The following is an 18,152-nucleotide window of genomic DNA, read 5'->3' on the forward strand; positions in this document are numbered from 1 at the left end:
CTTGCATTATCATATAGTGCAGAGTGATATGTTAATTAGTGTATAGATGCCTTGTGTTATTATCTAGTGCAGACTATTGTGTTTATTTGTGTAAAGATGCCTTGTATGATCATATAGTGCAGACTATTGTGTTTATTAGTGTATTGATGCTTTGTATTATCATATAGTATAGAGTGTTGTGTTTATTAGTGTATAGATGCCTTGCATTATCATATAGTACAGAGTGTTGTGTTTATTAGTGTAATGATTCCTTTTATTATTATATAGTATAGCGTGTTGTGTTTATTAGTGTATAGATGACTTGTATTATCATATAATATAGAGTGTTGTGTTTATTAGTGTATAGATGCCTTGCATTATCATATAGTGCAGAGCGTTGTGTTTATTAGTGTATAGATGCCTTGCATTATCATATAGTGCAGAGCGTTTTGTTTATTAGTGTATAGAAGCCTTGCATTATCATATAGTACAGAGTGTTGTATTTATTAGTGTATAGATACTTTGTATTATCATATTGTGCAGTGTTGTGTTTATTAGTGTATAGATACCTTGTATTATCATATAGTGCAGAGTTATGTGTTTATTAGTGTATAGATGCCTTTTATTATCTTATAGTGTAGAGTGATATGTTTATTAGTGAATAGATCCCTAGCATTATCATATAGTACAGAGTGATATGTTAATTAGTGTATAGATGCCTTGTGTTATTATCTAGTGCAGACTATTGCATTTATTTGTGTATAGATGCCTTGTATTAACATCTAGTGCAGACTATTGTGTTTATTAGTGTATAGATGCCTAGCATTATCATATATTGAAGAGTGTTGTGTCTATTAGTGTATAGATGGCTTACATTATCACATAGGACAGTGTTGTGTTTATTAGTGTATAGATACTTTGTATTATCATATTGTTCAGTGTTATGTTTATTAGTGTATAGATGCCTTGTATTATCATATAGTGCAGATTGATGTGTTTATTAGTGTAAAGATGCCTTGCATTATTATATAGCGCAGAGTGTTGTGTTTATTAGTGTAAAGATGCCTTGCATTATTGTATAGCGCAGAGTGTTGTGTTTATTAGTGTAAAGATGCCTTGCATTATTATATAGTGCAGAGTGTTGTATTTATTTAGTGTGTAGATGCTTTGCATTATCGTATAGTGCAGTGTTGTGTTTATTAGTGTATAGATAGCTTTTATTATCATATAGTACAGTGTTATGTTTATTAGTGTATCAATGCCTTGTATTATCATAAAGTACAGAGTGTTGTGTTTATTAGTGTATAGATGCCTTGCATGATCATATAGTGCAGTGTTGTGTTTATTATTGTATAGTTACCTTGGCATCTACTTATCAAAGCGTCGACTTTCTTGCATTCGACGGCACCAATACGCTCACCTAAGATCGCCTAACATCGCTGCCGCGGACCTGAATACGTTCTCCAAAGTTACCAAAAAAGCTGTCAAAAAGCCGTGCACCAATTACGGGAGCGATGAGCAGCGGACTGTTGTTAACTAACAGTCATCGATCTCGCTGCTCTTCGGCTTTTTACAGCTTTATTGGTACCCTGTCACTAAACACCGCCACTATACTAACTGTTTTACCCCCTATACCGCCGCTCCCGCCACCTACATAAAATTATTAACCCCTATCCTGCCGCTCCCGGACCCCACCTCAACTAAATAAAGTGTTTAACCCCTAAACCGCCGCTCCCAGAGCCCACCGCCACCTACATTATATTTATTAACCCCTAATCTGTCCCCCCTACACCGCCGCCACCTACATTATATTTATTAACTCCTAATCTGCCCCCCTACACTGCCACTATATTAAATGTATTATCCCCTAAACCTAAGTCTAACACTAACCCTAACACCCCCTAACTTAAATATAATTTAAATAAATCGAAATAAATTATTCCTATTTAAAACTAAATACTTACCTATAACTATATATATAAGTGTATAGATGCCTTGTATTATCATATAGTGCAGTGTTGTGTTTATTAGTGTATAGATGCCTTGTATTATCATATAGTGCAGTGTTGTGTTTATTAGTGTATAGATGCTTTGCATTATCATACATTGCAGTGTTGTGTTTAATAGTGTAAAGATGCCTTGCATTATCATATAGCGCAGACTGTTGTGTTTATTAGTGTATAGATACCTTGTATTATTCTATAGTGCAATGTGGTTATTAGTGTATAAATGTTCATTATTATTACTATACAATGACACTTGTCCAAACTAACGGCTAGATTTGGAGTTTGGCGGTAAAAGGGCTGTTAACGCTCCGCGGGTTTTTTTCTGGCCGCACCATAAATTTAACTCTGGTATCGAGAGTTCAAACAAATGCTGCGTTAGGCTCCAAAAAAGGAGCGTAGAGCATTTTTACCGCAAATACAACTCTCGATACCAGAGTTGCTTACGGACGCGGCCGGCCTCAAAAACGTGCTCGTGCACGATTCTCCCATAGGAAACAATGGGGCAGTTTGAGCTGAAAAAAAACCTAACACCTGCAAAAAAGCAGCGTTCAGCTCCTAACGCAGCCCCATTGTTTCCTATGGGGAAACACTTCCTACGTCTGCACCTAACACTCTAACATGTACCCCAAGTCTAAACACCCCTAACCTTACACTTATTAACCCCTAATCTGCCGCCCCCGCTATCGCTGACCCCTGCATTACACTTTTAACCCCTAATCTGCCGCTCCGTAAACCGCCGCCACCTACGTTATCCCTATGTACCCCTAATCTGCTGCCCTAACATCGCCGACCCCTATGTTATATTTATTAACCCCTAATCTGCCCCCCACAACGTCGCCGACACCTACCTACACTTATTAACCCCTAATCTGCCGAGCGGACCTGAGCGCTACTATAATAAATGTATTAACCCCTAATCCGCCTCACTAACCCTATCATAAATAGTATTAACCCCTAATCTGCCCTCCCTAACATCGCCGACACCTACCTTCAATTATTAACCCCTAATCTGCCGACCGGAGCTCACCGCTATTCTAATAAATGTATTAACCCCTAAAGCTAAGTCTAACCCTAACACTAACACCCCCCTAAGTTAAATATAATTTTTATCTAACGAAATAAATTAACTCTTATTAAATAAATGATTCCTATTTAAAGCTAAATACTTACCTGTAAAATAAATCATAATATAGCTACAATATAAATTACATTTATATTATAGCTATTTTAGGATTAATATTTATTTTACAGGTAACTTTGTATTTATTTTAACCAGGTACAATAGCTATTAAATAGTTAAGAACTATTTAATAGTTACCTAGTTAAAATAATTACAAATTTACCTGTAAAATAAATCCTAACCTAAGTTATAATTAAACCTAACACTACCCTATCAATAAAATAATTAAATAAACTACCTACAATTACCTACAATTAACCTAACACTACACTATCAATAAATTAATTAAACACAATTGCTACAAATAAATACAATTAAATAAACTATCTAAAGTACAAAAAATAAAAAAGAACTAAGTTACAGAAAATAAAAAAATATTTACAAACATAAGAAAAATATTACAACAATTTTAAACTAATTACACCTACTCTAAGCCCCCTAATAAAATAACAAAGACCCCCAAAATAAAAAATTCCCTACCCTATTCTAAATTTAAAAAGTTACAAGCTCTTTTACCTTACCAGCCCTGAACAGGGCCCTTTGCGGGGCATGCCCCAAGAAGTTCAGCTCTTTTGCCTGTAAAAGAAAACATACAATACCCCCCCCCAACATTACAACCCACCACCCACATACCCCTAATCTAACCCAAACCCCCCTTAAATAAACCTAACACTAAGCCCCTGATGATCTTCCTACCTTGTCTTCACCATGCCAGGTTCACCGATCCGTCCTGGCTCCAAGATCTTCATCCAACCCAAGCGGGGGCTAGACATCCACTGAAGAAGTCCAGAAGAGGGTCCAAAGTCTTCCTCCTATCCGGCAAGAAGAGGACATCCGGACCGGCAAACATCTTCTCCAAGCGGCATCTTCTATGTTCTTCCATCCGATGACGACCGGCTCCATCTTGAAGACCTCCAGCGCGGATCCATCCTCTTCTTCCGACGACTAGACGACGAATGACGGTTCCTTTAAGGGACGTCATCCAAGATGGCGTCCCTCGAATTCCGATTGGCTGATAGGATTCTATCAGCCAATCGGAATTAAGGTAGGAATTTTCTGATTGGCTGATGGAATCAGCCAATCAGAATCAAGTTCAATCCGATTGGCTGATCCAATCAGCCAATCAGATTGAGCTCGCATTGTATTGGCTGATCGGAACAGCCAATAGAATGCGAGCTCAATCTGATTGGCTGATTGGATCAGCCAATCGGATTGAACTTGATTCTGATTGGCTGATTCCATCAGCCAATCAGAAAATTCCTACCTTAATTCCGATTGGCTGATAGAATCCTATCAGCCAATCGGAATTCGAGGGACGCCATCTTGGATGACGTCCCTTAAAGGAACCGTCATTCGTCGTCTAGTCGTCGGAAGAAGAGGATGGATCCGCGCTGGAGGTCTTCAAGATGGAGCCGGTCGTCATCGGATGGAAGAACATAGAAGATGCCGCTTGGAGAAGATGTTTGCCGGTCCGGATGTCCTCTTCTTGCCGGATAGGAGGAAGACTTTGGACCCTCTTCTGGACTTCTTCAGTGGATGTCTAGCCCCCGCTTGGGTTGGATGAAGATCTTGGAGCCAGGACGGATCGGTGAACCTGGCATGGTGAAGACAAGGTAGGAAGATCATCAGGGGCTTAGTGTTAGGTTTATTTAAGGGGGGTTTGGGTTAGATTAGGGGTATGTGGGTGGTGGGTTGTAATGTTGGGGGGGGGGGTATTGTATGTTTTCTTTTACAGGCAAAAGAGCTGAACTTCTTGGGGCATGCCCCGCAAAGGGCCCTGTTCAGGGCTGGTAAGGTAAAAGAGCTTGTAACTTTTTAAATTTAGAATAGGGTAGGGAATTTTTTATTTTGGGGGTCTTTGTTATTTTATTAGGGGGCTTAGAGTAGGTGTAATTAGTTTAAAATTGTTGTAATATTTTTCTTATGTTTGTAAATATTTTTTTATTTTCTGTAACTTAGTTCTTTTTTATTTTTTGTACTTTAGATAGTTTATTTAATTGTATTTATTTGTAGCAATTGTGTTTAATTAATTTATTGATAGTGTAGTGTTAGGTTAATTGTAGGTAATTGTAGGTATTTTATTTAATTATTTTATTGATAGGGTAGTGTTAGGTTTAATTATAACTTAGGTTAGGATTTATTTTACAGGTAAATTTGTAATTATTTTAACTAGGTAACTATTAAATAGTTCTTAACTATTTAATAGCTATTGTACCTGGTTAAAATAAATACAAAGTTACCTGTAAAATAAATATTAATCCTAAAATAGCTATAATATAAATGTAATTTATATTGTAGCTATATTAGGATTTATTTTACAGGTAAGTATTTAGCTTTAAATAGGAATCATTTATTTAATAAGAGTTAATTTATTTCGTTAGATAAAAATTATATTTAACTTAGGGGGGTGTTAGTGTTAGGGTTAGACTTAGCTTTAGGGGTTAATACATTTATTAGAATAGCGGTGAGCTCCGGTCGGCAGATTAGGGGTTAATAAGTGTAGGTAGGTGTCGGCGACGTTGTGGGGGGCAGATTAGGGGTTAATAAATATAACATAGGGGTCGGCGATGTTAGGGGCAGAAGATTAGGGGTACATAGGGATAACGTAGGTGGCGGCGATTTGCGGTCGGAAGATTAGGGGTTAATTATTTTAAGTAGCTTGCGGCGACGTTGTGTGGGGCAAGTTAGGGGTTAATAAATATAATATAGGGGTCGGCGGGGTTAGGGGCAGCAGATTAGGGGTACATAAGTATAACGTAGGTGGCGGTCGGCAGATTAGGGGTTAAAAATTTTAATCGAGTGGCGGCGATGTGGGGGGACCTCGGTTTAGGGGTACATAGGTAGTTTATGGGTGTTAGTGTAGTTTAGGGTACAGTAGTTAAGAGCTTTATGAACCGGCGTTAGCCAGAAAGCTCTTAACTCCTGCTTTTTTCAGGCGGCTGGAATCTTGTCGTTAGAGCTCTAACGCTCACTGCAGAAACGACTCTAAATACCGGCGTTAGAAAGATCCCATTGAAAAGATAGGCTACGCAAATGGCGTAGGGGGATCTGCGGTATGGAAAAGTCGCGGCTGTAAAGTGAGCGTTAGACCCTTTAATCACTGACTCCAAATACCAGCGGGCGGCCAAAACCAGCGTTAGGAGCCTCTAACGCTGGTTTTGACGGCTACCGCCGAACTCTAAATCTAGGCCTGAGTAATGTACTGGTTCCCTGGCCAAAACTTGCCAGTATTCCACTGCAAGCTAATGTGATCTATTGTAGGGCTTTTATACTTAAAATCTATAAAGATGCATTTACAGTTTCTTAGAACTTGCACTTCTTAGACTTGCAATAGTGAGTGTGCAACCACACAATTAAGAAATAGTCTCTGCTTTTTATCCTAGATGGCAGAGATAAACCACTGCACACTCGCTTGTTCGGGGTGACTGACAGGCCCTGATCTCATGCAATGGGTTGCAAGGAAGCAGGGGGCAGGATTGAACATTCCTGCATTCTTAAATGTTGCCAAGTCGCAATTGCAGATGGAAAGGTTCTGTGCTTGAGAACTTGTCTGCCGGCAGCTTGACATCAGTCTATGTAGAATGGTGAAAAAGAAAACAAGTCACCCTGCCTTCCTGGTTCATTTGTTTTATATATATATATATATATTCACCACTCTTTGTTTTATTTTGCAGAGCCACCACTGATTTTCTATGTTGTGCAGAGCCACCATGTTGGTATGTTATATCATTATAGCAATTATAGTTATAATAATATAGTTATAATAAATCACATTAACATTCAAGAATTTGATGTGATAACGAAAATCTATTTTCTCTATCATTATAAATAAAATAGTGGCTGCTTAACAAATCACTAGAACACTTTGTTCAGAAGCAGTAATGTCAGGGTATATAATTTGTTCAAGAGTGGGGGCATGAAGAGCTGATTTTTTAGGGATACTTCCCAAATCCAGAAAGTCTAGGGTTGCCACCCAGATGGTATTTTACTGACATGGTTGATATTTTTAAGGCTCAGTTTAATTTAGAAAATAAAGAATAAATATAGAAATGTAAGACCCATTGTGATGAAACTTATTCTAAGTGTGTTAGAATCTATTTATTACCAAATGAGCATTTCAAATCAGTCCTAGCAACTTTAGTTTCAGAGTTATGCTGTATTATAATTTATGCAAATGTATGCTAATTATAAGAAAGATAGTAACCCTAACTTGGTCCCACCCAGGATGCACCAGGCCTGCCCAAGACATTTCTGTGTCCATGCTACTCTTGTTGCAGCCACACCCACAAAATACTGGTGGACCATCACCTAAAAAGCCCCTCCCCTCCCTGTCTTGTATGTATCTATATAAATTACATCCTGAGTTTGAGGCCTGTATGATGGGGCTACCCAATGGGACCCTAAATGGTAATATTAGCTTTTTGCTAGTAAATATATGACTATGCAGTGGCATAAGGCATTGGGTTGATGAGGAGCTTATGTGTTCATTTTTGTCTTTACTGTATAAGTAACATATTTATGAAATGTGCACCTGAATAAATGGGACAACCTTAAATTAAATCAACAGAGTCTAACGCATAAAGGTAAGCAACATATACTACGGAAAGGTAACATCTATGTATCCTGGAGATAAAGTAACATACATAATAAAACACTGCTAAAGTCTTAGGCCCAATGATCTAAAGGTCTATGGGCTGGTGAGATTTTCTAAGAATGCTCGCCAATACTTCTGTTTCCCTGGTGGAATTATCTAAAGCCAATTTTTACCATGAAAACAGGATGTCTCGCAAAGGTGCGTATACAAAAGTACACAACAAAAATTGTAATTTAAAAATCATACAAAACAAGTTATTGAACCATACACACATAAATATAAAGGAAAAAAAATGTATTGTTAAAGTGATAGTCTAGTCAAAATTAAACTTTCATGATTCAGATAGAGCATGCAATTTAAAGCAACTTTAAAATGTACTCCTATTATAATTTTTTTCTTCGTTCTCTTGGTATTTTTATTTGAAAAAGCAAGAATGTAAGCTTAGGTGCTGGTGTCTAAATGTAGCTACCAATCAGCAAGTGCTGCTAAGGTCTGAACCAAAAATAGGCTGGCTCCTAAGCTTTACATTCTTGCTTTTTTTAAATAAAGATACCAAGAGAACAAAGAAAAAATTATAATAGGATTACATTAGAAAGTTGTTTAAATGCCATGCTCTATCTGAATCATGAATGTCTAATTTTTACTAGATTATCCCTTTAAGGTGCATCAACATTTGTAACAAAATTGTTCACCAAAAATCATATTTTATCGAATAAATCACATTACATATGCACTGCATGTGCAAAAATCACATAGAAATTTGTACTTATACTGTAAGTCCAAAATACAAAATGTAATTGTTGTGCTATCGTAAAATGGGCTGAACATGAGCGTTCCATGTGTGTGTATGAAATTGTCTCTCAAATCCAAGCGTAATTATCTAAACATTTCCACTCTGCAGATCTCACTGTTTTTTCTTGTAAACTAGAAGGTGGCAAGGTTGTGATAAAAATACGCTAAATAATTAATACACTAATAAAAATCCCAAGTATACAAAAACAGAAGCGATTGTAAGATGCTATAAGCAGAAAGTAGTGCTTATGTTGTTTATGCAAGACTTTCATTTTTAAAGTGCACCCCCTGCTCACTTGTAAATTCGCTCTACCGAGCAAAGTTTCTCTTTCTAGCGAGCTCTATTACTTTATATAGGAGACATATCCCCACTCGCAGGAACTGACCCTTTTTAAAGATAATTCCACAAGGGCAGCTCCTGAAAGAGTCGGCGTGAAAAACCAAGTCTGATCCGGCGATGTTTAGATATTCATGCCCTTAGAGTCTTACGTTTTATATAGTAAAGCAAACTAGGCAATCTTCTGTCTAATCAAATGTTCACATCAGGTAATGTTTGTCACAGTTTTATGTTTTTTCCACTTTAATCTGCAGTATTCTGAATATCAACCCTGCAACGCAACATTCTACACAGTGATTGCTTGATTATTAAAGAAGCTAATTTATATCTGTCACAAATTAAGCACATATAATGAGATAACAATAAAACACAGAATACTCAAGAGTTTTTTCAAGTGGTATGTCCCTGGACTACTTTTTTTCCTAATTAAACAATAGTTTTAAATTATATTATGAAATGGAGTGTCCCTTAAAGGCATTAAATAAACATAAATGACAGTGAATAAAATATAACAATAAATTAAAGAGTGATGTGTTGCAGGACTCTTTGGCATCCAAGGGGTTAAAAATAACACATTTTTGAAGTATAAGAGAAAATTTTTACCCCACACATTTACAGTTAAATTGGTAAAAAAAAATAATCCTTACCAAGAGCCAGGAAGGAATAAACCCATTGAACGACCGCAGCAGTTTGTAACCTTCTTTCCAAAGGGATAGAACGTGGTGCAAACTCAATGTTCATTTTTGCTTTTAACACTGTGTGTGTTTTTTTTTTAGACAGAAATAAGTTGTCTAAATTGTCAAAACTGAGGTTCAAAGTCTCCTTGATTTTGTGCAACACGTTTTTCTGCAGCTCTGGTTAAAATCCAGCCAGGCTGTGCAGTTCAAACAGATGACGAATAAGTGCTCACTTCATATCAGCCGCACTTATCACCTTTGTATCACCTTCTACATAAGAACTCTGTGTAGTTTTTTACTTGTCTATGAAGCATAATTTTATCACAATGTCCTCGAGAACTAATTATTGATTATATCAAAGAGATAAATTAGATTATGCATGAAATAAAATCAGCGTCATTTTGTTGCCTTCGTAATGAAATGTATCATATTGTGCTAAATTGAAAGATGTTTTTTCTTCTTTTATTTAATAATTAAAATAGTGCAGTTATGAGGTAGGCCTATCCTCGCTATATACTTCATTAAACAGAGAAGAAAACTAGGAAACTGTGCAGCATAATCTGACAAAGCCACTCCTTCTTGGCTAATATTTGACATTGGTATATATAGTACATGGACAATTGTACAGAAGAAATCCTATCATGCATATGAGAAAAAACAGGCAAAAGCTGTTAAACAGACTCAAAATTAAAGGGACAGTATTGTTTAAAAATATAGATAGTCCCTTTATTACCAATTCCCCAGTTTTGCATAACCAACACTGTTATATTAATCCACTTTTTACCTCTGTGATTACCTTGTATCTAAGCCTCTGCAGACTGCCCCTTATTTCAGTTCATTTGACATACTTGCATGTTAGCCTATCAGTGCTGACTCATAAATAACTCCACGGAGTGAGCATAATAGTACATATATGGCACACAGCACTGTCTAACTGTGAAAAACTGTCAAAATGCATTGAGATAATAGACACCCTTCAACGGCTTAGAAATCAGTTTCTGGGGCCGAATTATCATTGTCTGGCGGACATGATACGTTGTAGCGTATCATGTCCGCCAGACATCTCTGAATGCCGACAGCATACACTGTCGGCATTTAACATTGCACAAGCAGTTCTAGTGAACTGCTTGTGCAATGCCGCCCCCTGTAGATTCATGGCCAATCGGCCGCTAGCAGGGGATGTCAATCAGCCAATCGTATAGGTTTGGGCGGACTGATGTCAGCAGCCTCAGAGGCCGGCAGACCAGTTAAGGAGCAGCAGTATAACTGCTGTTTACGGCGAGCCTGAAGGCTCGCGCGGAAATAAGGGGCAATGCATCAGGGGCCATTTGGCCCTTTATAAATTGGCCCCTATGAGCCTACCAAGGTTTAGCTTTTAAAAAAGAATACCAATAGAACAACGCAAATTTGATGATAAAAGTAAATTGGAAAGTTGTTTAAAATTGCATGGCCTATTGGAATCATGAAAGCTTCATTTTGACTTGACTGTCCCTTTAAACTTTCATGGTTGATATAGGTAACTATTTTTCAAACCTGTCCCCGGCATCCCCAACAGGTCAGGTTTTCAGGATTGCTTTGGGTGAGAGCAGGTAAAATGACCATGTTTCCTAATCAGCTGATTATTTCACCTGTGCTCCAGTACAGATATCCTCAAAATGTGGCCTGTTAGGGAGGCCTGAGAAAAGGTTTGAAAACCAGTGATATTGGTTATGCAATTTTAAGAGACGTTTTAATGTTCTATTTATTTATTTGAAGGACCATTACATACAGTAGAATTGCATAATAAACAAATGCATAATACAAAGACAATGCAATAGCTCTTTGAATTTTCAAATGAGCAGTAGATTTTTTTTTGTCTAAAAATGTTCAGAATTTGCTTACATTTCATGCCTTCTGTATCATGTGACAGCTATAGGCCAATCACAGACTTATATCATTTTATACTGTGACCTCCTGCACATGCTCAGTAGGAGGACCTGGTGCCTCAGAAAGTGGGATATAAAAATACTGTTTTTCTTTGGTATTCTTTGTTAAAAAATCATTCCTAGGTAGGCTCAGGAGCATCTACACACTGCTGGGAGTTAGATTTGTTCAGCTAGTTCCCAGTAGTGCATTGCTGCTTAGCAGGAGTTAAACACATAGTTATATAAATAATTAGTGTAATAATACAATGCTCTAACATATAAAGTATTTTCTTGCTATACTTTATTGTCCTTTTTAATAATTATAACATTGCAACTATGAAGCAGGCCTCCCTGTCTATATACTTCTGGAACAGTGACAGTGCCACTCTTACTCGTATTATATTCGTCAACATGCAACTTTGTACAAAAAATCCTATCATGCACATGAAAAAGCAGCAATAAAAAGATTTTCTTCTGAAAAAAACTGTAATATTGTAAGACAGCATGAGCTCTGGTGAGGGTTTTAGAGGGAATATGGGGGACATTCAGGATCAAAGTTGTATAATATAATGACCCCATGAGTACCACCCTCCTTTCAAATAGAGCTTTATGGCAAATCTTGTTAGCTACCCCCATTCTATTTGTACGCTCTGTAACAGAGGGGGAAAGCCTATATGTGACAATCACCTAGATTACGGGTATACCGCTGAAAAATTGGCCTTTGCAAGCGGAATATTCAGCTCACCCATATTACAAGTCCCAACGGTACGGCTATACTGCTAGCCAGGGCCGGTGCTAGGATTTTTGGCTATACAGGCAAAGGCACACTTTGACGTCTGATAGAGAAAATTGATTTCTATCACATTCATCTGATGTATTAGAACTGTAATAGTGGCTCTGCCCTAGGATTTCTAAATAATATCACATCATGATAATTTACAGCACTGCACAAGCGTGAACAGCTTCAGTGTAAAGGGAAAGGCAGCTATATCAATAATCACATAATATAGACATAAATGACATGGGTGACTCTTGCTAACATAGCTTACATTCTAGACTGTAATCAGAACCAAAGGGCAAGATTGCACACTGCTTTAAAAAATTTATTTATGATGAGTGCAGATGAAAATACTATTTGTGTAGAGGGGTACATGCTATACTACTATTGCTGACTCCTGTCTCTCCGGCAACTTCTCCTTCACACCAAGCTGCTATGCTGCTCTTCATCACTCTAAACGCCCACGTTCTGTACATTGAGAGCTACAGCGCGTAGGTAAAGCTAGCAAAGTTTTTGAATTAAATAAACATTTTGCTGTAAAGCTAGGGTTGTCGCCTGCTGTGTGTCTGGGTGAACTGCACCCCTCAGTAACCGCCTTAGCTCAACCCTAAATCTGACAGGAGGATCTGAGTCTGCCTAAAACATAGACCGTCTACAACTTAGTAGGCAGTGCAAGCAGTGGGGAAAGATGATTGAATACGCAAGTGAACAGTGACACGGAATAACAAATATGTTACGAAGTACACTAACACCCATAAACTACCTATTATACTAAAATAAACCTATTAACCCCTAATCCGCCGCCCACCCACATTGCCAAAACTAACTTAAAGTATTAACCCCTAATCCGCCGCCCACCCACCTCGCCAACACTAAATTAAAGTATTAACCCCTTATCCGCCGTCCCGCACGCCAACACTAAATAAACATATTAGCCCCTAAACCGCCAGCACCCCACATCGCTACTACTAAAATATACCTATTGACCCCTAAACCACCGCCCCCACACATCGCGACTACCTAAAGAAACCTATTAACCCCTATACCGCCGCCCCCCCCCACATTGTATCAAGCTAAATTAAACTATAAACCCCTAAACCTAACTCTCCCTAACTATAAATTAAAGTTACAATATAACTACCTTAAAATAAATATAAACTATAAATAAACCTAACATTACTATTTTATAAAAATATACCAAAAATAAAAAACCTAAATTACAAAATGAAAAAATCCTAAAACTACGGAACCCCCCCCCAAAAAAAAAACTAACATTACAAAAAATAACAAAGTCTAAAATTATGAAAAATGAAAAAAATCTAAGATTACAAAAAATAATGAACAAAATTATCCAAAATAGAAAAATTAAACCTACTCTACTACCCCTATAAAATAAAAAAAGCCACTCAAAATAACAACACCCCCTAATCTCATTGCCCTAAATTTAACAGCTCTTTTACATTAAAAAAAATACAAATTAACCCCTAACAGTAAAACTTCACACCCACCCACCCAACCCCCTAAATTCAAACAACCTAACTCTAAAAAAACCTAAGCTACCCATTGCCACCAAAGGGGCATTTGTATGGGCATTGTCCTTAAAAGAGAAATCAGCTATTTTGCTGCCCAATAAAAAATAAAAAAAGCCCTAATCGAAAAAAAACAACACCCCCCCCCCCAAAAAAAAGCACAGAAACTAACACTAACCTCCCAAAAATGTACTCACTATTCTTGAAGTCCGGACATCCATCTTCTTCATCCAGGCGGCGAAGATCTTTTTCCAGGGCGGCACCATCTTCCATCTTCATCCCGCTGTTCAAATCAGCCAATAGGATTTCAGTAGCTCTCATCCTATTGGCTGATTTGAAATTTTCAGCCAATAGGAATGCAAGGTACCCTAATATAAAATGGGTACCTTGCATTGAATCTTCAGTGTGCAGCGGACGATCACATGAAGAGGGCCCTCCACGCTGGATGTCTGTGCGGCTGCCCGTTCCAGCTCTGCTTCGCGCCGCCTTCACTCCATGCCACCGGGATGAAGAAAGAAGATGGCCCTGCGCTGGATGAAGATGTATCCGCCTGGAAGAAGACCTTCACCGCCGGACTTTAGGAATGTTGAGTACCTATGCCGGGGTTAGTGTTTTTTTGTTCTGTTTTTTTGGGTGTGTTTTTTTTTAGATTAGGGGTTTTTTTTTTATTTTTTTATGGGCACTAAAGAGCTGATTGTTGAGTTAGGTCTTTTTCATTTTGGGGGATTGGGTGGATGGGGGGGTTGTATTGTTAGAGGGGGTTGTACTGTTAGGGGTTAATTTGTATTTTTTGAAAGTAAAAGAGCTGATCGCTTAAGGACAATGCCCTACAAAAGGCCCTTTAAGTGCTATTGGTAGTTTAGTGTTAGATTAGGGGGTGTTTTTATTTTGGGGTGGCTTTTTTGTTTTTATAGGGGTATCAGATTAGGTTTAATTTTTTTATTTTGGATAATTTCATTTATTATTTTTTGTAATCTTAAATTTTTAAATTTTTTGTAATTTTAGACTTTGCTCTTTTTTGTAATAGTTTTTTTTAATAGTGTTAGGATTTTTTAATTTTGTAATTGAGGTTTTTTATTTTTGGTATGTTGTATTTTTTTAAAATAGTAATCTTAGGTTTATTTATAGTTTAATCTTAGTTTTTTTTATTTCACAGGTAAGTTTTATTTATTTTAAGGTAGTTAAAGTGTAACTTTAATTTAAAATTAGCGGGTGTTGGGGGTTAATAGTTTCATTTAGGTAGTTGCGGTGTTGGTGTTTGGCGGTTTAGGGGTTATAGGTTTAGTTAAGTATTTGCGATGTGGGTGTTTGGTGGTTTAGGGGTTAATAGGTTTAGTATTTGTGATGCAGGGGGCGGCGGATTAGGGGTTAATAGCTTTATTTAGGTGTTAGCAATGCGGGTGGGCGGGGGATTAGGGGTTAATAGGTTAACTGTAGTGTTGGCGATTCGGGTGGGCGGCGGATTAGGGGTTAATAGGTTTATTTAGTGTTGGTGATGTTGGGGGGGCAGATTAGGGGTTAATATCTTTATTTAGTGTGTGCAATGTTGGAGGGCAGCGGATTAGGGGTATTTAGACTAGGGGTTTATGTTAGGGTGTTATATTTTTGTCTCCGTAGACAGCAACGGGCAATGTGTTATAATGATCGCCATTCTGCAATCACAGGTGCTTGGCTTTTGTGTGGTATGGAGCTTATCGCACCATACCGCACAGCACAAGAAGGTTTTTTGTAACTTGTAATGGCAGCACTATGCAAAGTGCGATAGCGCAAAATTTTTAGCGTTATTTACGCACCGGGTTTAGCGCACAACTTGTAATCTAGGTGAATGTGCGCAAATTGGTAACAATACAATCATCATACACCTATTCTTATATTGTCATATACAATGCCATCAATGTCCCCAGACGTGGTTCTTACAGTCATCCTAATATTAGACTGCAGAATGGTAGGACTTCTATTTTCCCAGTAGAAGACTAAAAATGTGTTGACACCACCACCAAATGAGCCTTGTTTCTGGTCTGCTGGTCATATGCTGGTAGTGGTAGGCAGTAGGGTAGCTCAGGGGCAGTTAGGCAACAAGTTCACCAATCCTAGTTCCAATCGACCCCTGCTGATAACTATTAATACATTTCTGATACATAATTTACCCTCACCTTATGTCAGCATACTCACTCATCAATTTACTGAGGATGAACACGGCATCTCATTGACAAGAAGGAATATTCTAGAGACGCAAAAGTTCATAACCTTTAAAGTATTTGTCTCCCACAGGGATGTTCAAGTCTGAGGAACCATTAGTAAAGGTCACCATACAAAGCTTTTAAATGATCATCTTCAGAACTCATTGTTAAAGGGATATGTTCTGTTGTGATTCAGACAGACCATACCATATTAAAAAAGTTTCCAAATTTACTTCTATTACCAAATGTGCTTTGCTCAGAAGATATTCTGTGTTGAAGAGATACCTAGGTAGGCATCTGGAGCACTACATGGTAGGAAATAGTGCTGCCCGTCTAGTGCTCTTGCAAATGGATAACATTCTTACAAAACTGCTGCCATATAGTGCCCCAGAAATGGGCAGGCTCCTAAGCATACGTCCCTGTTTTTCAACAAACAATACCAAGAGAACAAAGGAAAAATGATAATAGAAGTAAATTAAAAATGTGTTTAAAATCGCATGCTCTGTCTGAATCATGAAAGAAAAGTTTTGGGTTTCATATCCCTTTAACTGCCATGGGACCGTGTTCCAGTTTAACCAGACTACTATTTCTAGCCCTTTTATTAATATTACAGGAAACAGGGCAGTAAATGTGACGCTCATTTGGGTTTAGAATCCACTTTATTGTTACCTTCCTTAATTTTTTGATATTCACTATAGTAAACTAAAGCGTTAGTATAGAAATGTGTCCACTGACTCTCACTGACAACCTAAGTTACAAGAAATACCATATTTTGTATATTAGATATGACCATTAGTCATCTGATTTAATTAAAGAATTGTTCTTACCCAAGGGAACAAGGGGACACAGTGCTTAAAGGGACAGCAAAATAAAAATGTAACTTTCGTGATTCAGACAGATCATACAATTTAAAAAACTTTCCAATTTACTTCCATTAATAAATTGTGCACAGCTTTTTATAAGTAAAGTTTCTGAGGCACCAGCTACTACTAAGCATGTGCAAGAGCTCGCAGTATATATTCATATAAGTCTGTGATTGGTCAATGGCTGTCATATGATATAGGGAACAGGGAAATGAACTGAAACTTGTGAGGAAATAATCTACTGCTGCTTTGAAACTCAAAGTAGGTTTATTACATTGTCATTTTATTATACGTGTGTTGCTTATGCAATTCTTCTGTATTTATTTGTCCTTTGACACAATGGTCTAGTCTATTAATCAATTATCAGCAGAAGAGAAATCATTGTTTAATGGTAATCAATTGATCAACCTTACTAGGATATAAGGCTGAGTTCAAACCTACGACTTAGAAGTTATAATAGTTACTGCAGTCAGTAACAGACATAGGGGGGTAGTTATCAACGCATCTAATTTACCTGCCTTCGCCGGTTCAATACGCCCGCCTAAGCTCGCCTACCATCGCCGCCGCGGACCTGCAAAATTTTGCATAAGTTATCAATAAATCTGTCAAAAAGCCGCGCACCAAGTACGGGGCGATGAGCAGCGGACTGTGATAGTTATCACTCATCCGATCTCGCTGCTCTTCGGCTTTTTCCCAGCTTTATTGATACCCCTGTCACTAAGCACCCACACTAACTACACTGTTCTACCTCTTATACCGGCGCCCCCGGAGCCTCCCGCAACTAAATAAAGTTACTAACCCCTAAACCGCCGCTCCTAGACCACGCTGCAACTCTTATAAATGTATTAACCCCTAAACCGCCGCTCCAGGACACCGCCGCCACCTACATTATACCTAGTAACACCTATCCTGCCCCCCCTATACCGCCGCCCTCTATAATAAAGTTATTAACCCCTATCCTGCTGATCCCGGACCCCGCCACAACTAAATAAATAGTTTAACCCCTAAACCGCCGGTCCCAGACCTTGCCGCAACTAAATAAATAGTTTAACCCCTAAACTGCCGCTCCCGGACCCCGCCGCAACTAAATAAATAGTTTTACCCCTAAACCGCCGCTCCCGGACCTCGCCGCAACTAAATAAATAGTTTAACCCCTAAACCGCCGCTCCCGGACCCCGCCGCAACCTATATTAAACTTATTAACCCCTATCCTGCCCCCCCTACACCGTTGCCACCTATAATAAATTTATTAACCCCTATCCTGCCCCCCCTACACCGCCGCCACTGTAATACATTTATTAACCCCTAAACCTAAGTCTAACACTAAACCTAA

The 18,152-nt window shown here is 38.1% G+C and overlaps 1 protein-coding gene across 1 annotated transcript in view; it reads right to left on the reverse strand.

The window, feature by feature from the left end:
- MOGAT2 (monoacylglycerol O-acyltransferase 2) overlaps positions 1-9,785 on the reverse strand; it is a 233,226-nt gene extending 223,441 nt beyond the window's left edge. Inside the window, exon 1 of the mRNA XM_053705083.1 lies at positions 9,536-9,785. Coding sequence (XP_053561058.1) covers positions 9,536-9,629 — 94 coding nt within the window. The 5' untranslated portion in view covers positions 9,630-9,785. The remainder of the gene's footprint in view (positions 1-9,535) is intronic.
- Between the last annotated feature and the right edge of the window lie 8,367 nt (positions 9,786-18,152).

Source organism: Bombina bombina, chromosome 3 (assembly GCF_027579735.1).
Source record: "Bombina bombina isolate aBomBom1 chromosome 3, aBomBom1.pri, whole genome shotgun sequence".
In the NCBI taxonomy this organism is placed as follows: Eukaryota; Metazoa; Chordata; class Amphibia; order Anura; family Bombinatoridae; genus Bombina; species Bombina bombina.